The sequence below is a fragment of the Prionailurus viverrinus genome, chromosome A2 (assembly GCF_022837055.1).
Source record: "Prionailurus viverrinus isolate Anna chromosome A2, UM_Priviv_1.0, whole genome shotgun sequence".
Taxonomy (NCBI): Eukaryota; Metazoa; Chordata; class Mammalia; order Carnivora; family Felidae; genus Prionailurus; species Prionailurus viverrinus.
In genome coordinates this window covers 12,516,141-12,537,481 of record NC_062562.1, presented here as the reverse complement: position 1 = coordinate 12,537,481, position 21,341 = coordinate 12,516,141, and the positions used below count along the sequence as shown (strand labels likewise).

The 21,341-nt window shown below is 56.7% G+C and overlaps 1 protein-coding gene across 1 annotated transcript; it reads right to left on the bottom strand.

Annotated features, from left to right (window-relative positions):
* Nucleotides 1-4,195: 4,195 nt before the first annotated feature.
* MAP1S (microtubule associated protein 1S) lies at nucleotides 4,196-21,006 on the bottom strand. The gene is made up of 7 exons (XM_047849601.1): nucleotides 20,860-21,006; nucleotides 19,432-19,533; nucleotides 17,881-17,963; nucleotides 16,735-16,875; nucleotides 13,725-16,074; nucleotides 5,278-5,513; nucleotides 4,196-4,441 (listed from the first exon to the last, which is right to left on the bottom strand). Exons 1-7 carry the CDS (start codon nucleotides 20,984-20,986, stop codon nucleotides 4,286-4,288), a joined length of 3,195 nt encoding a protein of 1,064 aa, XP_047705557.1. The 5' UTR covers nucleotides 20,987-21,006; the 3' UTR covers nucleotides 4,196-4,285.
* Between the last annotated feature and the right edge of the window lie 335 nt (nucleotides 21,007-21,341).

Here is a 21,341-nt window from a genome sequence, read left to right as displayed (position 1 = left end):
GAGTTCTTTGAATGTTTGTTTATTTTTGACAGAGACAGAGAGAGACAGAGACAGAGCACAAGTGGGGGAGGGGCAGAGAGAGAGGGAGACACAGACTCTGAAGCACGCTCCGGGCTCTGAGCTGTCAGTGCAGAGCAAACACCGGGCTTGAACTCACAGACCACGAGATCACGACCTGAGCTGAAGTCAGAAGCTTAACCGACTGAGCCACCCAGGTGCCCCATGACTGGGGGAGTTCTCGAAGGCTGGGGTTGGAGGCTCAAACCGCAAACCTTCAGGGTCACCACCACCCTGGATGACTTTAAACTGCTTTGTCTACTGGAGGCCTCTGGACACCCAGATACCGCTAGAGCTGCAAACTCAAGCGAGGTCACCAATCACTGGACTAGATTCTACCCCCACTCTTCCTCCCAACAGACAGGCTGGAGATAACCGAGTTTCCTTTCCATTCCTGGGAAGATCTTATTTCGATTGTGACTTCACCCTTTGAGGTCTTGACTTAACAGACCCACCATCGTGAAGGTCCGGGAAAACGAAAGACCAAACCCAGCCTAACGCAAAAGCTGCCTCCCGCCTCTGTGGACATTCTGGCCTCTGACTGCTCCTTTGCCTGTTTGCCCACGGACGCGTTCATCAAGATTTAACTCTTTTTACTCGGCAGTTTTCACTGTTTTTCTTGGAAGATCGGCTTGAGAATCTAGTCTATGACGTGGTCAAAAGCAGAAGTTTATAACATTTCTTTCTTTTTTTTTCTCTTTTCTTTTCTTTTCCTTTCTTTCATCCCTTCCTTCTTTCTTTCTTTTTAAAAGATTTTTATTTTTTAAGTCCTCTCAACACCCAGCGTGGGGCTAGAACTCACAACCCCAAGATCAAGAGTCACATTCTTTACCAGAGGAGCCAGCCAGGCGCCCCTGTGACATTTCTCATACATGTGTTTGGGCCCCCTCTGTGCAGATTCTAGAACTCCCAAGAGGAAGGAGCATGTGAAAACAGCTGGGAATTTAAGAAGGGAAAAAATAAAATTAAGGAGAAAGAACCTGCTAAGGAGCTATTAAGAGACACCAGACTATATGCCAGTGAAAATAGCGGGGAGAGGGCCAGAAAAGCTGGTGATGGATTAGAGCAGATGTAGAAACAGACGCAAACCCACTGGGGTCTTAGTCAGGGAGGAGGGAGCATTTCAAATCTGCACCAGGCCTGGGAGAATCGGCTGGCCCTTGGGGCTGGGGCAACCCCTCCATCTCTCTTCATCCCCAAATAAGTCCTAGACGGATAAAAATAAAAGTTAACATGAGAAACACAGAGAAAACACCATGGGAGAACTTGTGCCAGCCGCGAGGAAGGCCTCTCAGAGCACAAAAGAAAGACCTTTAAAGATTGTGGTTTGAAAACCATGAAAACAAAATGCTTACAGAAAAACTGTTCATAAAGTGGAAAGATGGCGGGGGGGGGGGGGGGGGGGAGAAACAAACTCACCGCACAAGAGCTTAATGGTTAAGATGGTAAATCTTATGTGTTTTTTAGCACAATTAAAAACCTTCTCACGTGTCTTGAAAAAGTAGAGTTGTGACGTATCAGTGAGAAGAAACACCTATAATAAAACAGTGGAAGCAGCTAATTAAACAATACCAATGCGAAACCCTCCCTGGTGATAAACGAAATGGAGAATGGGAGGCAGCACCTGCCACAGGGCAGTCTGGCCAAAATGTCACCTCGGGCAGTGTTATAAACAGCGGCCCGCCCCCAGGCCCTGAGCGAAGAAGCCCACCCTTACCCGCAACAGGAAAAGGCAAGACAAAGGGCCGTAACCCTAACCCGCATGCGCGGCTTTGCGAAGGACACGCCTGGCGGGGGGGGGCGCTCGGATCCTAGCACTTCCGCTTTCCCGGTCAACGGACAGAGGGCGCAGGGTCACAGACCCAGGTCCCAGGCGCTGGGGAGCTCCCCAGGCGGCTGCCGCACCTGTCCCCGGCCGGGTGCGCATTGACCTTGGTCGCGGCCTCACCGACGGTGCCCTTGTGGGCCCTGTCCCTGTGGGCGCCCACTCAGGTTCCCTTGGCGTCCACCTGCCCTTCCTGATGCCCGGCCTTGCCAAGTCCCGACATCCCACAGGAAGACCGCCAGACGCCGGTTCGGTGGCTCCCACACGAAGCAGTCAGGTCCCACAAACCGACCCTTGGTAGGCAAGACGTGTCCCTGGCTGCTGCGGCCCTGCCAGCTCCAGACGGAATTGTGTGCCCCCTGTGGGGTAAGGCCGGTTTGTTTCCTTCTTGTGATGCGAGTGCAGGACGTAAGCTTTGATTGCCCAGGCATCCTCTTCAAAGATGGTAGCTGGAATGAACCTACTCGCCAACCACGCCTCTAGAGAAAGAGGCCGCCTGCCCCGACTGTGGCTCCTTGTTTTAGAGGTCTTGGTTGATTTTGGTAACTGGCCTTTCGGGCCACTCGTTTTGTTTTGTTTTTGCTCCCTCCCACCGCTTTAAATTCCCACTGGGAGGTTTTAAGTTTACCAAGAAACAATGGGCCCTGGAAACCCTGGGCTCCCATCCTGGACCCAATAAGAGCAGAGGCCCAGCCAGTGAACAAGCAGCTCTGTCTCAGTCCCCCCTTTCCCCTCTCACTATGTGGCCCTGGGCGCCCTGGGTGATCTCCGGGTCTGGTAAGTGAGAAACCTTTATTTTTTTTCAGTTTCCCGATGGGTGTCCGGCGGAAGGGCGTCTTGTAAGCAGAACCACAAAGGCCAGTCCAACCACGACACTAGTCATCGATCAGCTGAGCCCTAACTAGTGCAAAACACCCCCTCATTTCCTATGCGTGAGCCCCACTCCCCTTCGTGATGGTGTCTGGAGGGGGTTGCTTCGGGAGAGGGTTAGGTCGCGGAGGCCAGGGGGGTGGGGGTCCCATCCCGGGGTTGGTGCTGCCGAAGGAGGGGCTGTGAGAGGATGTGCCCCCACGCCCCCTCCCTGTCCACGCGGGGACACAGCCAGAAGGCAGCCATCTGGAAGCCGGAGGGCCCGCCCTCGGCCGACCCCTGGCACCCTGATGCACCCTGGTCTCAACCGTCCAGCCTCCGGAGCTGCGGGAAGGAAGCGTCTGTCGGGGAAACCGCCTGGTATTGTGCCACAGCAGCCTGGACGCGCCGAGCTGGGGCCCGAGATGGCCGGAGGAAGGAGTCTGTACCAGGACACCTACGCGGCCACGCACAGGGACTCAGGCCGCCGTGTCCGGGGAAGCGAGCCGTGTGCCGACCGGCTCAGAACATCTCCCGGGACCGTCACAAGGTCCCACACACAACAGTTCATTCTTGCAGTTCTGGAGGCCCAGCTCTGAAATCAAGGTGTGCACAGAGTCGTTTCCTTCAGAAAGTTCCAGGGGAGAATCACTCCTCACCAGCTTCTGGGGCTGCAGCATTCCTCGGCTGTGGCCCCATCACCCCATCATCCCAGTCTCTGCCTCCGTCTCCGCGTGCTCTTCCCCTCTGTGTCACCTCCTCTGTCTCTTATAAGGACACGCGTCATTGGATTTAGGGCCCATCCAGAGAATCTCAAGAGCCTTCACTTAACTGCATCTGAAAATCCCTTTCTCCAGACACAGACACAGTCACACTCACAGATACCAGGTGTCAGGGCTCAGACGTACGCTTTTCGGGTCGCCGTTCAACCCAGGACGCAGGGCACCTCGTCTAACGCTCTAGCTAGGTTATCTCCACGCGTGCAGAGAGCAGGCAAGGGGTTCTTCGGGAATGGATGTTTTGTAATCTCTGGGTTTCAGGTTCTCCTCTAAGACCTCCCTGTGGCATGTGACTCTCCTGCCACGCACGAGCATGAGGTATCTCTAGGAACGGAGAGTGACCTGTTCTATCGCTTCGGAGCACAGAGCCTGGGGTTCCAGTCTCACCCCGTCCCTGGCCGGTTTGTGTGGCAGAGTGGAGTCCGGCTGCCCTCAGGGGTTCCAGCTTCCCCGCCAGTAAAAATCGGCCTCTCACGCTTGCCGGGTCGGGCCGGAGGGCCGCGGTCAGCGGCGGGCACCGGCTGCCGGCGGTCACTACCGGAAAGGCACACCCCCTCCCCGGGCCTGGCTTTTGCGGCCTGCAACACGGAGGCCGGAGCACGCCTGACCTGGGGGCCGACACGGCGGCGATGACCGTCCCGGAGGCTGCCAAGTCTCCCGCCAGCGGAAGGAACTGAGGCCACAGCCGGGTGGAGTACCTGGTTTATTTGTGACGCAGGTGAATCTCAGGGTCGGGGCGGGTGCCGGGCCGCGGGGGCGGGTGTCAGGCGCCGAGCTAGAACTCGACCTTGCAGGCGGGGAAGGCCTCGTCCTGCATGGACACGGTGCTGTTGCTGCCCAGCACGGTGATGCCCAGCGCCTGGTGCCGGGCATGTGTCTCCTCGTACCACTCGTGCATGGCCGCGGAATCGAAGGTGGGGATCAGGGTCACCTGTGGGTGGGACAGACGGGCTGACGGTGAGGGGGAGCACCTGTGACCTCTGGGCCCGGGCCCCTGCTCCACGCTCGGCATCTGAGGCCCTTCTTCTCTGACCACAGTTGCTCTGCTTCCCTTAGCTCTCGCCTGGCTGTCTGCCCCCGCCCATCCCTGAGGTCCTTTCCTGTCCCCACGGCACCCGAAGGACCCGGGCCCCTCTCCGGCTCCTCCCTCGCACACACCAAGTTTGCCCTGCCTCCGGTGCCCGGAACCCTCCGTCCTGGCTCCCGACAAGCTGTGGGGTGGGAGGGGGTGGGGGGTGGGGGTGGGGGGGACAGGGGCTGCGCATGCTCCCCGAGAGGCTGGGCGTCGGCACCTCACACGCCGAATGGGTGGCCAGGCACCTTCAAGCCAGACTTGCGTCACCCTTCAAGGATGTGCCTCAAGGCTTCCTTGGGGGACAGCCCCAGCCCACAGGATCAATTCTCAACTTTCGCAGCTACGTGGACACCTCGCCTATTCCTCCTGGCCAATTCTCGTGACTGGGATGGTTAAGAGCCCAGGAGTCAGGGAAGCGGATCAAACCGGGCCCGTCCTGCACCCTCATCCGGGCTGCTCCAGACGGAGGGGACAACGGGAACAGAGTCCTGAGAGCTGGTGGGACCCGTGAACCTGCCTTCATTCCCGTGGCCTTGGGGACACAGCTCGGGCTCTCTGAGCCCCACTCCCTCTTCTGTGGGCGGGTGAAGGTCACACAGACCTCCCAGGACTAAGTTCAGCAGGAACGCGCCAGGAGGTGTGCGGCCCGACCTCGTGCCAAGACTGTCTGGGGCCCCGGGGTGGTCACGCACCTGCAGGTCACGGTCCCATTGCTGCTTGCCGGCCAGCAGTGCGTCCAGGACAGCCCTCATGCCCTCTTCCTTGCGCTGGTCCTGGCCGCTGATGACGTAACAGAGCGCACGCACCCTTCGGAAGAATTCCTCGTCCACCAGCCGGGCGCTGCTCCCGCTGGGCAGGTAGGCCAGGTCGAGGTAGACGGGGGAGCCGGGAGGGGCTGCTGACCCACCTGGCCGGCTGCCAGCTGACCCTGCGGGCAAGAAGGACGGGGTCATGGGGCGCCTGGGTGGCGCAGTCGGTTAAGCGTCCGACTTCAGCCAGGTCACGATCTCGCGGTCCGTGAGTTCGAGCCCCGCGTCGGGCTCTGGGCTGATGGCTCGGAGCCTGGAGCCTGTTTCCGATTCTGTGTCTCCCTCTCTCTCTGCCCCTCCCCCGTTCATGCTCTGTCTCCTTCTGTCCCCAAAAATAAATAAACGTTGAAAAAAAAAAATTAAAAAAAAAAAAAAAAAAAAAAAGGACGGGGTCAGACCTGAGCTCCTGGGACCCAGGGCCTGGGAAGGGGCTCCCACCTCTGTCTACATCTCTCTGAGTGGCTCCCTCCTCAAGGAGGAGGCCTGATCTCACTATCTTAAAGCTCTCCTTGGCATGGGAAGTTACTCAACGAACTCTGCAAAGACCCCTGGCCATATCCTCAGTGCTTGGACCCCCCTGGCTGGTCCCTGGACACAGACATGCCCAGGGCCAGAGGTAAGGAGGGTAGGAGGAGGCAATCAGGGAGGGCTTCCAGAAAGACGGGGTTTTAGAGCTTAAGCTCCCAAGGCAGCCAGTATCTAGAACAATCTGCTGCTTCTGCGGCATCCATCTGCTCAATTACTCAAAGGGCATTTATCAAGTCCTCCCGGGCATTAGGCACTGGGGACGTGCCAGTGACCCAGACAGACAAAAATCCCTACCCCCAAGGGCAATGGGGAGACAGAGTGGGTGTGGGAAGGACAGAATTGCAAGAGGGAGACTGGACGTGGCATTGCTTTCAGAGCCTCATCCGTGGCCCTGAACCTAGAGCTTACGCAAAGGGGAATGAGGCCACCGGTCCCAGGCGAGTGTCTCATAATCATAATCAATTGAGGACAAATCGGGATCTGAGGCACAGGAAACCGGCCAGATGCTTGACATCTTTGGACCGTAAACACTGCCTGGATCAGGGCGTGGGCCCAGAGGGCTGCCGCGGCATCTGCGGGGTGAGTGAATCCCCTAGCTTTGGGCAGGCGGCATCCCTCACTCATAGCTGGGAACAGCGGCGGTGAGGATCTTAAGTCTCAAGAAGAGAAAGCCGCCATGGCCGTGACGAGCCCAAGGGAGACAGGAGCAGCAGAGGCAGAACGGCCAGACAAGGGGAACATGGGCAGAGGCCGCAGGACAGGAGGACGGGGTGGGGCAGGGACCGGCCAACTACAGCAGCGCCTGCTTTTGTAAACGCAGTTTTACCGGAACGCCCTTTGGGTTCCATACGAAGCTGCTGTTCTGCCACGGCACGGAGTCGAGTTGTTGGGACAGAGACCACCTGGCCTGCAAAGCTGGCAACGTTTGCCCTCTGGCCCTCCTAAGACACAGTCTGCTGACACTAGCAGAGGGTCAGTCTGTCCGAGGCAGTGGGAGGAGGAGACCCTCAGGGGGCCAAACGCCCAGGCACACAGGGGCTCGGATGACTCCCAGCCTCCAGGTGCCAGCCTCGGCCACAGGCCTGGGTAGCCACTCTGGGCTGGGGACCCCTGAGCTGCTAAAGCTCACAGGGGCCCATCAGGTGTCTCCCCCGGAAAGTGCCCAACGAGGATAAGAGGGGGCAGCTCAGGGGGGCACCGAGGCTGGGAACTAATGACAAGCCACGGGGCGAGAGAAGCCTGGGACATCGGTCAGCTTCCGGAGGGCAGGGCCACCAAGGCACCTGCAACCGGTGAGCAAGCACTCAGGGACACCAGCTCAAGTCATCACCGCTGCTTTCCCACCACCCCCGGTACTTCCAGCCTCGCAGTGCCCTCCGCCGTGGTCACCGAGCACCGGAACGTGGCAGGGACGAGCTGACACGAGCTGGGGTTCGGTGCAAAGCGCACACCAGGCACCCAAGACTCAGCGTGGCCACGAGAAGGGGAATTAGCTAGTCATCTTTCATACCGACGGCATGTTGGAATATTCTGCGATCATAGCACGCGTACAGAGTGTGAACTCGGCAGGAGGACCCCGGGGGATGACGGTGCGGCTGGGAAGCACCGGGAATCCGTCTCCCCTTCCAGACAAGAGTCGTGCTGGCAGCCTCTCCCTGACTTCCAGGAGATCGAGAGAACGGGAACATTCTTTTCTCCTCTTCTCCCATCTACCCCTCCCCACTTCATTTTTTCACTTTTTCCCCTTTTAAGGAGCCAGACACGTAAGGACTAAGCCGTTCAAAAGCCACCACATGGAATCGTTATCCTCTACGCCTGAAACTCACATAGCTGTTAACTATACTGGAATTAAAATTAAAAACTTAATAATAAAAAAAAAAAGCCACTGTATATATGGGAGATTTGGGAAAATCACCACCACACCCAGAAAGGTGCAGGCTCATGAAAACAGAAACAGCACATGATAATTAAGCAAAGAAAGGGCGCCTGGGTGGCTCAGTCGGTTAAGCGTCCAACTTCGGCTCAGGTCATGATCTCGTGGCTTGTGGGTTCGAGCCCCGTGTCGGGCTCTGGGCTGACAGCTCCGAGCCTGGAACCTGCTTCCGATTTGGTGTCTTCCTCTCGCTCTCTGCCCCTCCCCCGCTCACACAGGGAGAAATAAGGACAGAAGAAAGTGAACGGCAGCGTGAGGGATTTGTGAGACGCCATCGAGAGGGCCGACATACACATGTGGAGTCCCAGGAGAAAAGGGGCAGAATGATTATTTGAAGAAATAATGGCCCCACGCTTCCCATGTTTGATGAATGGCGTTAGTAAAGGTCCAAGAAGCTCAACAAATTCCAAGTAGGAGACACACGAATAGTCCAACTGCTGAAAGAGAATCTCTCTGAGAGACAGCAGAGATAAAAGGCAAGTTTCTAGGTATAAGTGTTTGTATTAAAAAAGAAGATCTCCATGCAACAACCTAACTATTAACCTAAGGAACCAGAAAAGAACAAAAGTAAATCTGAAGCTAACAGAGGAGAGGAAATGATAAAGATTAGAGCAGAGATTTTAAAAATTGAGAATAGAGGGGTGCCTGGGTGGCTCAGTCAGTTGAGCGTCCGACTTTGGCTTAGGTCATGATCTCATAGTTCTTGAGTTCGAGCCCCGCATCGGGCTCTGTGCTGACAGCTCAGAGCCTGGAGTCTGCTTTGGATTCTGTGTCTCCCTCACTCTCTGTCCCTTCCCTGCTCATGCTCTGTCTCTGTCTCTCAAAAATGAATAAACGTTAAAAAAAAAATTTTTTTTTAATTGAGAATGAAAACCACAAAAGATAACCAACAAAACCACGAGTTGATCCTTCAAAGAGATTAACAAAACTGGGGGTGCCTGGGTGGCTCAGTCGGTTGAGCATCTGACTTCGGCTCAGGTCACAATCTCGCGGTCAGTGAGTTTGAGCCCCGCGTCGGGCTCTGTGCTGACAACTCAGAGCCTGGAGCCTGTTTCGGATTCTGTGTGTGTCTCTCTCTCTGACCCTCTTCCATTCATGTTCTGTCTCTCTCTGTCTCAAAAATAAATAAACGTTAAAAAAAAATTAAAAAAAAAAAGATTAACAAAACTGACAGCCTTTTAGCTAGACTAAGAAAAAAGCGAGAAGACTCAAATTGATAAGCTCAGAAATAAGAGGGGGACACTACTACCTACTCTACAGACATAAAAAGCATGATGAGAGTACTCTGAACAGCTGTACAACCAAGAAACTGCACAGCCAAGAAGAAACATACAAATGCCTAGAAACACAAAACCTACCAAAGACTGAATCACAAAGAAACAGAAAAGCTAAACAGATCTATCATTAGTAAGGAGATTGAATCAGTAATCAAAATCCTCCTGAGCCTGTTTCTACCAAACATTTAAAGAAGAACTAACATCGATCCCTCTCTGACTTTTCCAAAAATACTGAAGAGCAGGGAACACATCCTAAGTCATTCTAGGAGGCCAGTGTTGCCCTGATACCAAGGTCAAAGACACTAGGAAGAAAAGAAAACTACAGACCAATATCCCTTATGAACCTTGATGCAAAAATCTTTAACAAATATTAGCGAGCCAAATTCAGCAGCATATTAAAAGGATCAGACACTGGTCAAGCGGGAATCCCTGGGACGCAGGGATGGTTCCACATATGAAAAATCAACATAGCCACATGTTTGGTGTAGAGATTACTTAAAAATGAAATTAAAAACCATTTTTTTAATGTTTATTTATTTTTGAGAGACAGAAACAGAGTGCAAGCAGGAGAGGGGCAGAGAGAGAGAGGGAGACACAGAATCTGAAACAGGCTCCAGGCTCCCAGCTGTCACACAGAGCCTGGTGCGGGGCTTGAACTCCCGGACCATGAGATCATGACCTCATGGTCGGACACCTAACCGACTGAGCCACCCAGACACTCCAAAAAATGAAATCTTAAAAAAAAAGAAAAAAAAAAAGTATGTATGTATGTGTACACACACATACACACACACACACACACACACACACACACACACACGTATGGGCCACCCAGTTGGCTTGGTAGGTGGAGCATGCGACTCTTCATCTCAGGGTCGTGAGTTTGAGCCCCATGTTGGGTGTAGAGATTACTTAAAAATAAAGTCTTAAAAGGAAAAGAAAAATCAATATAATAGACCACGTTAACAGAATTAATAAAACAACACAATCATTTCAACTGTTGCAGAAAGGCATTTGACAAAATTCAACACTCTTTCATGATAAAAACCCTCAACAAACTATGAATAGCATGAAACTGCCTCAACATAACACGAGCCATGTATGAAAAACTCACAGCTCACATCATACCCAATGGAGAAAGACTATCAGCTTTTTTTCCAAGAGCAGGAACAAGGCAAGAATGTTGGCTTTTGCCACTTAGAGTCAACACAGTACTAGAAGTGCTAGCCAGAGCAATCAGGCAAGAAAAAGAAAATATATCTACGTTAGAAAAGAAAAAATTAGGGGCGCCTGGGTGGCTCAGTTGGTTAAGCAGCCAACTTCAGCTCAGGTCATGATCTCGTGGTCTGTGAGTTCGAGCCCCGTGTCGGGCTCTGTGCTGACAGCTCAGAGCCTGGAGCCTGTTTCAGATTCTGTGTCTCCCTCTCTCTGACCCTCCCCCGTTCATGCTCTGTCTCTGTCTCAAAAATAAATAAACGTTAAAAAAATTAAAAAAAAAAAAAGAAAAAATTAAAGTTATCTCTGATCACAGATGACACGCTCTTACGTGTAGAAAACTCTAAGATGATGCGTGTGCGTGCGCGCGCACACACACACACACACACACACACAAAATCTGTTAGGATAGATGTATTCGGCAACGTAGCTGGACACAAAACCAACACACACAAACCAATTATGCTTCTATATGCTAATGGTGAACAATTTGAAAAGGAAACTAAGAAAACAACTGTCTTTACAATAGTATTAACATAGAATAAAATACTTAGGGATTAATTTAGCCAAGAAAACAAAATATATGAAAACTAAAAAACACCGCTGAAAGAAATGAAAACGTAAAAATTCACAGAAAGGACATCCCATATTTGTGGATTAGGAGACTTAATATCCGCCGAGCCGTTGACACTACCTGAGGCAAACTACAGATTCGGTGCTGTCACGATCAAAGTGCCAGCGATGGCTTTTTGCAGAAATAGAATAACCATCCTAAAATTCATATGGAATCTCAAGGGAGTCCAGGAGGCAAGACAATGTTGAAGAACAAAGTTGGAGGACTCACACTTCCTGATCTGTAAAGTTATGGTAAAGGGACAGTAATCAAGACAGTGTGGTGTTGACATAAAGACAGACACATGATAGGGGCGCCTGGGTGGCTCAGTCGGTTAAGCGTCTGACTTCGGCTCAGGTCATGATCTCGCGGTTCGTGAGTTCGAGCCCCGCGTCAGGCTCTGGGCTGACACCTCAGAGCCTGGAGCCTGTTTCGGATTCTGTGTCTCCCTCTCTCTCTGGCCCTTCCTCTCTCCCTCTCTCTCCCTCTCTCTCTCTCTCTCTCTCTCTCTCTCTCAAAAGTAAATAAACATTAAAAAAAAAAAAAAAAAAAAAAGACAGACACATGATAGGCCAATGGAACAGAAAGCCCGGAAATAAACCCTCACGTATGTGATGAGATGATTTCTGACAACGATGCCGAGACCATCAGAGGAGAAAGGACCGTCTTTTCAACCAATGGTGCTGGGAAAATCGGAGGTCTACGTACAAAACAATGAAATTGAACCCTTATTCAGCACCACAGACAAAAATTAACTCAATTTATCCTGGAACAAAATGTGAGCGCTAAAACCATAAAACTCTTAGAAGAAAGCAAAAGCTTCACCCGACTGGATTTAGCAATGATTTTTTGGATGTGACAACAAAAGCACAGGCAGAAAAAAAAGCCGAACTGGATTTTACGACGATTACAAACCTCTGTGCGAAGAACACGATCAACAGAATAAAAAGGCAACCCCACAGAATGGGAAAAAAATATTTGCAGATCATATACCTGACAAAGGGTTAATATCCACAATATATACAGAACTCTCATAACCCAACAACAAAAAGACTGCCCGATTCAGAAAGGGGCAAAAGACCTGAACAGACATTTCTCCAAAAAAGGTATACAAATGGCCGACAGCACACGAAAAGATGCTCAACATCATTAATTCGGGAAATGTAAATCGAAACCACCACGAGGTGTCACCTCACACTCATCAGGTGGCTACTCAAAAAATAACAAGTGCTGGCGAGGATGTGGAGAAACTGGAACCTTCTTTGCACGGCTGGTGGCATTAATGTAAAACGGTGCGGCCATTGTCGAAAACAGCACAGTGGTTCCTTAAAAACTCAAAAATGGAATTACTGTGTGATCCAGCAATCCCACTTCTGCGAATATACCCCAAAGAGTTGAAAGTAAGGTCTCCACAAGGTATCTGTCCAGTCACGTTCATACCAGCATTATTCAACAGTAGCCAAAAGGCAGAAGTAACCCAAGAGTCCATCAGTGGGTGAACGGATAAACAAAATTTGGTCCATCCGTGCAACACGGTATTATTCAGCCTTAAAAAGGAAGGAAATTCTTAAAAACGAAAAAAAGGGGAAGAGAATTATGACACAGGCTACAACGTGAATGGACCATGGAGACATGACACTAAGTGAAATAAACCAGTCACAAAAGATAAATATAGTATGATTTCGCTTGCAGGAGGTCCCGAGAGGAGTCAGATTCATAGAAACAGAAAGCAGAACCAGAGGGTGCCAGGGATTGGGAGAGGAGGAGTGGGAATTAGTTTTTAATGGGGACAGAGTTTCAGTTTTGCAAGAGAAAAAGGAGCCCTGGAGACCAATTGGTGGGGCTGGTGGCACAGCAATGCGAACGTACTTAACGCTACGGAATTGGGCACTTAGCAATGGCTAAGGTGCTAAATGTCCTGTTAAGAGATCTCATCACAACTACGGAAAACCGGGAAGAAAAGTTACCGCAGCGTACCTAAAACTGCTATCCTTAGGTAGGTCTGCTTACGGGGTGGCCCTGGCTGGAGTCTGGGGAGCCTGGATTTCAGAAAGGTTCCCACCCCTAAGCGACAAGAGTGGCTCACCGCGCCTGTTTGCTCCGCAGCAGCGTGGCTCAGGCTGAACGCCTGCTTCACCCTTGCTGAGGAGTCTGGGATGTTGGCACATGTCAGGCAGAGGGTGCCAACGCGACCAGCAACACCCTGGGCGCTCAGTCTCTAACGAGCATCCCTGGTGGACACCACCTCGTATGGGTCACCAGGGCACGCTGCTCGGGCATTAAGCACACGGTGGGACCACACTGGGAGACGACTCTACAAGCCTGTGCCTGCCCCCCCCCCCCCACGAGCCCCCCTCCCCATGCCCCTTCTCTTTGCCGATTCCGTTCTGTATCCTCTTGCTCCAACACAGCTGAGCCAGGAGTAGGACTGCATCCCGAGTCCTGACTGCAACACTGAGCCTGGTGGGGGGGGGGGCTTGGGAATCTCTACGCAAACAGGTTAAATATACTATTAAAATTAATTTCACCCGTTTCTACTCGCTGTGGCACTAGCGACCTCATGATGACAGATGTGCTCGCGTGATGCTTCCGCGGGTGGCACTGCTTGAATGCCTCGGAATTACAAGCGAGCCAGAGCTTCCATTTTGTAGGAGAAACTGATGCTCAGAGAGGGTGGCAGGCACGGCTGAGGCCACACAGCAAACAGGGAACAAAGACTTGGGCCGGTAACCCTGCTGTAGGACTCCAGCCCCTGGGTACTTACCGGATGGGCCCCGAGTGGTCGTCTTGGGGACCGAGGACTTTCTGGACAGGGGTGCCCGACCTCCCTTGTCACTGGGCTCGCTCCGGGTGCCGAGGGGCCGACCGGCCCGGTCTCCACCGGCCAGTCCCTTGGTTTTGGCAGTGGTCGCGGGAGTGGCTTTGGAGGCGGCAGTGCCGGGGTGAGGGCGAACCCCGGACTTCCGGGTGCGGCCGTGGCCCTCCGTCAGCCGGGCCTGCTCAGGGGGGAGCACCTCGGGGTCCACCATGCAGATGCTGGGCGGGGTGGGCAGCGGCGGGGGGAACTTGAGGGGCTCGGGCAGCGGGTCACGGCGAGGGACCCCTGCGCCCTCCATGTCTTCATCCGAGTCCGCGATGCCGGGGGCGGCAGGCAGGGGGTCCGAGTCAGACAGGGTGGGCAGGGACTCGCTGACGGAGGTGGGTGGGGTCTCCTCAGCTCCCGGGGCCCCCGCCCGCTCCTGGGACCGGGCACTGCTATCAGAGCTGCCCGGGGACGCGGGCGCCACCGGCACAGCCTTCCGGTGCTCAAACTCACAGGGTGACACCAGGCACAGGTCCACGTCGTGCGGGGAGGCTGATCGCCGTACCCGGGGGCCGCGGAGGGGGAGGCTCAGCCCAGCCTCGCCCGTGGTGGCAGGCGGCGGCGGCAGCACCTGCTCGAAGGAGACGGACAGGGACTCGTCCACCTCCGTGGAGTGCGGGGATCCCACCTCGGCAGGCAGTGATGGTGTGGTCACCGTGGGCGAGGCATCCGGCCCAGCCTCCCCGCCCCGCAGCGGGCTCAGCGACAGCCGCCCGCTGCCCTCTGCCGGGCCCTGGTGGGCTCCAGTAGGCGAGGGTGTACGCGGCCGGGGGGTGCTGGCACCCAAAAGCAGCTCCAGCGTCTTCTCCTCCAAGGTGCCGCCGTCCTCCCCGGCCGGGCTCAGCCCCAGCTCCAGGCTGCTCTCCTGGCTGGGGGTGGCCACCAGCTGGGGGGCGGGGGAGCCGCAGGCCTCTGGCGGCGGCGGGCTGGCCTCTCCACAGCGGAAGCTGGGGGGGCTGTGGGGCCCGTTCTCCGCCGGCGGGACGCCCGGGTGGGGGATATTGGGTGCCCTGCGGGGCCTGGGGGCGGCCTGGGCACCCGCCTTCTTCACGCTGACCGAAGCGGAGGCTGCCCGGCGCACCTCCTGGGGCTGGGTCCGAGGGACGCTTGGCTTGGGGTCCTTCTTCACCTCCCGGGGGAGCCTGGCTTCTTTCTCAGCCCTGCGGGGGGCCTCGACTCGAGGCAGGTCCTTCCGGGCCCCCACAGGGCGCTCCGGGGCAGGCCTGGCCGTTGCCGTTGTCCGGCCTTCTCTTCTTAAGCTGTCCCGGGAGCCCACGCTTTCCTTGCTCTCAGCTCGCCGAGGCCCCACTAGGTCCTGGGGGGTCACCACAGGCTCTCGCAAGAACCCCAGGTGCTGCAGGCGGACCAGGCCATCCAGGAGGCGGGCGGGAGGTGTGCAGCCGGGGAACAGCACGCGCACCACCTTCTCGGTGGGGCCCGCGGGGTGCCACACTAGCAGGGCGCACACGGAGGCGGACGAGCGGTCAGCCCCAGCCGCGGGCGGGTGCAGCACATACATGTCCAGCCGGCCCACGCCCATCTTCTGAAAGAGCACGGTGGGCTCGGCCGGGAGCGGCCCGCGGTTCAGAGTCAGGGGCGCGATGCCTAGCCGGGCCAAGAGGCTCAGGGCCAGCTCCGCCTCGTCCTCGCCGCTCACCAGACGCGAGATGGCCACGCGGGCGTTGAGGAACACGACCCCCAGGTTGGGGGAGATGAGCCTGCGGAGCCTGTCGTCCCCGGAGCCCCCGCCGGCCGCCGCCTCATCTCGCTCGGCCAGCTTGCGCCGCAGAAGACTGTTGAGGCCCGGGAGGCTGTCGGCGCCGGCGTGGGTCACCAGCACGGCGTCCACCCGGTCCAGGTGCCGCACCAGCTTCCAAAAGCTCGACTTGGGGTTGGAGCCACCGTTGACCAGCACGGTGAAGCCATTGACGGCGAAGAAGGCGGCGTCGCCGAGGCCGCCGGGGAAGATGTAGCAGCAAGGCCGGGCGAGCCTGAGGAAGCCCACGGACGCTGGCGGCTCGAGCAGCTCAAAGGGAGACGGGGCCTCCAGCGACTCAGCCACGTACTCCAGGAACTGGCGCAGGCCCTCGGAAGCCGGCAGCTGCACGGGTGGGTTCCACTGCACCCGGAGCGCGCCCTGGAGGCCCAGCACCTCAGGTGCCAGCTGGGCCCAGTCACCGAAGGTTGGGCAGGTGATGGTGAGCTTCGGCAGGTCTGCAGGTGGGGGTGTGGACACCAGAAGATCCCGGATCTACAGAGGGGCGGGGGTGACGGTTAAGAAGCCCCCTGGAGCCGGGCAACACCCAGCGCCTCGGGAAAAGTGGGCAAGGGCCCCTCCATCTTGATTCCTGGGGCTGGGAGAGTCCTTTGGCCGACCCTCGTCACCATTACGACAAAACCCAGCCATCCCCACGGTCCGCAGAGACACATGCTCCGACTCACCACCTGCTTCCCTCCCCTCCCCTCCCCTCTCACTCTCCCTGCCCCAAGGCCTTTGCACTTGCTGTTCTCTACAGCACAGCTCCCTCCAGGGACACCTTCCATGCTCCCCACCTCTGCTTTTTAGCTCACCGTCGTCACCTCACTCTCTACAACGGAAAAAGGTGGTTTATCGGCCGGCTTTGTTCATTTGCCACACCCGGACGAAGGACTTTAGAAAGGACCCTACCCAGCTGGGACCTGGAAGCTGGGGTGCCACTCGAGGTCTCTGGGATGTCTGCTGATCTACAGGCCTAGCCTCAAACCACACACCGTCGTGGGTGAGGGAACTGGGGCCCGACAATGGGAGGGACATGTGTCACTGCTGCTGCTCCACAGAGGAAGGGATGGGGTGCAGAGAGGGACAGGTCACTAGGGCCACACAGCCCGAACTCAGAGCCAGGGGAAACAAGACGAGGAGGAGGTGGCTTACCTCTTTGTCCCCTAGGACCTGGAGGAAGTGGCGGGGCGAGAAGCCCCCCGTCTGGAGCAGCAGCTCCCCTGTCCCTTCCAGGCAGGGCCCAGCCAATACCAGCAGCTTATGAGGGGCAGGGTCCAGCAGAAGGTTCCGGAGCTGAGGAAGGGGGAGACTGTTAAAGGCCCCACTCTGTGCCGTGACAAGGTCTACACCCTGCTTTGAGACGGCTCCCAGCCCCAAATCTACATACAACCACCCGAATCCCTGTCCCCACCCCAGTACTCCACTAGAAGCTGGAAGGGTACCCTCCGGGCCTCCTGCTGAGCCCAACACCCTTCCCCCAACAAATTCCTGCTGCTCTTCCTACAAAGCCAGGCTCCGGGGCCTCCTCTTCCTAGAAGCCCACCATACCCTTTCTGGGTTCCCTGGAGCCCACTCTCTCTCTGGCCCAGCCTCAAGGCCATGGAGAAGAGTGTATCTGTGTCTGGCTCTATCTCCTTCAGAGCTCCTTGAGGGCACAAAACGGAGCATTTTTGATCAGAGGAATCCACCTATACCGGGGTCTCTAGAGGGGCGTCCTGGGCTTCATCTTGGCCATTTTTCCTATGGGTAACTAGGAGAAGGGCATAAGATGGCCATGAATTAGAAGGATTAGGAAGTCAATTCGGGGGCTCCAGGGTGGCTCAGTCTGTTAAGCGTCCGACTCTTCGTCTTAGCTGATGGCACAGAGCCTGCTTGGGATTCTCTCTCTCCCCCTCTCTGCCCCTTCTGTGCTCTCACGCACTTTCTCTCTCAAAATAAATAAACAAACTAAAAAACAAACAAAGAAAACAACAAAAAAAGTCAATTCAGACAACTCCCGGGGGGCCCAGCCAGCGAGAGAGGCACAAGATGCAAACGTCAGCCGAGTCCTGCCTTCCTGCCTCCAGACCTTCCTTGCAAACTCCAGTCTTTCCTGACTTCGCCTGTTCCTCCCACCGTCACCTCCGAGGGGGTGACAAGCTGAAGCTGAGGCCATCCAGGGAGACTTCCTGAAGGAGGGGGTGAGGCTGCTGAGTGTCAAGAGAATTTCAAACAGCACAAAGTCAGGGACGTAGGAAGTCAGGACTTGGGATGGTGCCGGTCCCGACAGCCTGCCCCCTGCGGATGACTGTTCCCTACCTCGTCGCACAGGGACTTGTCTGATGGATTCAGGAGGACCAGTGTCTCCAGGGTGTCTCCGCGGTGGTGCAGGCTCCGCTGGCCTGTGGGGGTATTGGGCTCTGTGAGTTTGGGGCTGGGCCTTGCGCACAGGGTCAGGCGGTCCCGGTGTCGAGCCCTGCCTCCCTGTGTGACCCCAGGCAGCCACAAGCCCCTCCGGGACTCTGCTTCCGGGAAACCCCAGCCAGGGGGTCATCTGAGAATCAACAGGCACGTGGTAGAGCTGCGGGTCAGGATGAGGCCAGAACAGGAAACCAGCATTGGCAGGCCTCACATTGGAAACAGTGACAACAAGGCCATCCCTGCTTACAGGCCCCAATTCACAGCAGTCAGCCCTATGGGGGACGTCACTGTCACCCCATATAGGTAAGGAGCCTGAGCCCAGGGAGGGCCAACGAGGTACACCAGGAGGAGGGCAAAACACGGGCAAGGGCTCTGAGGCAGGACTGGGCTCCAAGTGAGGATCAGGAAGTGGCGGGAGAGGCTAGAGCGAGGGGAGCATGGGGGAGCATGGGGCCAGGGAGGCCTCGTGGGCCAGGAAGAGGGGAGTGGGGATGATTCCCGGATCTGAACCCTCGTCTGTCCCTCAGAGCCCAGAGGTTTCAGAAATGGAGCACCAGGCCTAAGGCTAGAGAGGCAAGGACCTTTCGGCACTGGTCAACCTTTATCAGTTTATCACACGCTTATCATCATGTACGGATATTGCCCCATTCCGGTGGGGAAACCAAGGCACAGAGAGAGGAAATGGCCGCCAAGGTCACACAGAACCGATGGGATTTCCAGCCCCTTCCCACCCCCAAATCCTGCGAGGGGTCAGGAAGCCACCAGGAACCGCTGGGACAATGAGGCGAAGGACACTTCCTTCCCCTCCTGCAGCGGCCTAGAGGTGACTCAACGGGCTGGCTGAGGCAAGAGGGGCTGCCGGTGATACCCGGAACCCGCCCACCAGCTGCTCTGTTCTGTGGGTCATCCTGGGCCGTGTGGGGCTGGCCCAGGCGTCCCAACCCCTCCCTCAATCTTGCTCCTCTCCCAGCTCCCCATCCACTGAGCACCTACCATACAGGGGTCACAGCCACAAACCATACACAGTCCCTGCCACACGGGGCCCACACTCTACCCTCCAGACCCACTCAGCAGCCCCTCGCTTTCCAAATATCTTCTCACCTTGCCTGGGCCCTTCCCTCCACTTGACACATCAGCCCCCAGATGCCTCTCATCCAAAACGCCCACTTCCTGGAGGTCTCCCTGTCCCCCACCCCTCAGCTGCCTCATCTGCAAAATGGGGACAAAAATACGAGTTCCTGCCATGTGTGGACTTGATGACCAAGGGAGTTAGCAGTGCTGGTCGGGGCCCAGCCCTGCTCCAACTTGACAGATCTCGGCTGTATTGTTACTGTGGTTGTTTACAGCCATACCCGAACCCTCCCCCGTGCCTGGCACACAGCTGGCACTCAGAGAACACTTGCCCAATGAAGGGGAGCGGCTGGGACATGGGGGGGTCTCCAGTCTCACCTTTCACGATGCTGGAGAAGGTGGCAGAGTGCCGGGACACGAAAATCTTGAGCTGCTCATCAAGGCTGCAAACGCCAGGGTCAATGTCCCAGGACCGGATGCCTGTTGGGGGCAAGGGGGGTGGTGGCCGGAGAGGTGAGGCAGGAAGTCAACTAGGCTCCCCAGCTCCCGCAATGTTTCAGTTAACTAGCATCTGGCAGGTGGGAGCCCTCCCAGCCCCTTCCCCTCAACCTGCCCCTGTACGCAACAGCCTGGAGACTCAGAACCACCTAAGGTGCCTCTGGCGCTCTCTCTGCATCCGCACCAAGGGACCCAAAGCGTTAATCTGGCATTTCACAGAGAAGGTTCACAACATCAACAAAAGAGCCCCCAGCTCCTGAACAGTCATCTGGTCCCCTCCATCATCTCCCCACCCCCACCACTGTCACACAGCCCCTTCTGCCCTGCCAGGAATGTTCCCACCTCCTGGCCTTTGCACCAGCTCTTCCCGCTCTCAGGAGGTCCTTCCCTCTGTCTCCCGACCCACCCTTTAGGCCCTCAGCGCTTCGCATCCTTCTGAGCACTCCTGACAGCCTGGGAGCTTCAAACTTGTCCTCACCCATTTTGGATCCTGCACCCTATCAGACTATTAGCACCGTGAGGGCAGAGCTGAACCTGTGGTTTCCACACTATCCCTGCGCACGGGGCGGGGTGGAGGTGGGGGAGGACATGGGCACAGACGACGACATTCCCAAGTACGCAGAGATGTGCGCTGCCTTTCCATTTTGCAGGCGCCAGACCGAAGGCCCTGCCCATCTGAATGGGGGCGGGGGGGGATGAATGCCCTCCAAACACGGTGTGGGGTGCACGACGCCTGTGCCAAGTGGCTGCAGGTGAACCTCGCAGGTGCACCTACATGATTCATCTCCCCAGATGCCAAATCCCTTGGGCGGGCTGCGCCCGCCCACACCCCAATTAGCACGCTCCTTGTGGAGCAACGGAAAGTGGGCCCCGGGGCTCCAGGCCCAGTCTCTCCATCCCAGCTCCTCCCTCCGGGACATCCAAGCTGCTATGACCCGGGGCTTCGAGGCGACCCCACCCTCCCCTCGGCGGGCCCACTGGGCGGGAAGCCGAGCCGTCGCCCGCGTTGCCCAATCGCGCGGGTCCCAAAGCCCGGGCCCCCGTCCCGTCCCCGGGCTACACCCGAGGCGGGGCGGGGCGAGGCAGCCCAATCCAGGCCCGGGTACCGCTTCCTCCGTGCGCGCCCAAGGCTTCTGCCCGCGCCGTAAGCCTAACCGTGAGGAAGACCGAGCCTCTGGGCCCCCAGGATCCCGCCGCCGCCCATCGCCTCCCCGCCCCCAGCCCGGCCGCCGCCCCCCCCCCCACCCTCGGGCCGAGACGCGCGGCAGCGCCCGCCTCTCGCACCCCGTGGCCCCAGGCCAACCCGACCTCGCTCGAGCTCCTCCAGCACATAAGCAAGCAGCCCCGAGCACCCGCACTCGCCGCCCACCACGAGCAGCAGCGAGCTCGGTGCCTGGGTCGCCCCGGGGCCCGCCGCCGCCGCCGCCGCCGCCATCTTCGCGCCGCACTGACGCTCCGAGCGCCCACCCCACTGGCCCCGCCCCTTAAAGGGGCCGTACCGGAAGACCTGAAGACCCCGCCCGGAAGCCCCCTCGCCCCTCGTGTGCCACCGCTGGCCCCTTCAGGTCTTGGGAGCTGGGGACGTGGGCACCGAAGTGGTTGACAGGCTCTTGGGCCTCCGCTTTGACCACCCTTCCCAAGTGGTCATTCATTCATTCATTCATCCATCCATCCATTCGTTCATTCAAGAAGCTTTGACTGCATGCCCACCACGTGTTCTCAGGGAACTCATCACGTAAGAGTGGGCCCAGTGAGAACCAGGCCCACATGCCCCTAAGTCCCTGGGTCAG

Excerpts from the sequence above, each read along its gene's own strand:
- MAP1S (XM_047849601.1), bottom strand. The coding sequence starts at position 20,986 with ATGGCGGCGGCGGCGGCGGCGGCGGGCCCCGGGGCGACCCAGGCACCG. Across the intron at positions 16,876-17,880 it reads ACAAGTCCCTGTGCGACGAG|CTCCGGAACCTTCTGCTGGA; the intron begins GTAGGGAACAGT and ends CCCCTTCCTCAG. Across the intron at positions 5,514-13,724 it reads GACCACTCGGGGCCCATCCG|GGTCAGCTGGCAGCCGGCCA; the intron begins GTAAGTACCCAG and ends TCTTGCCCGCAG.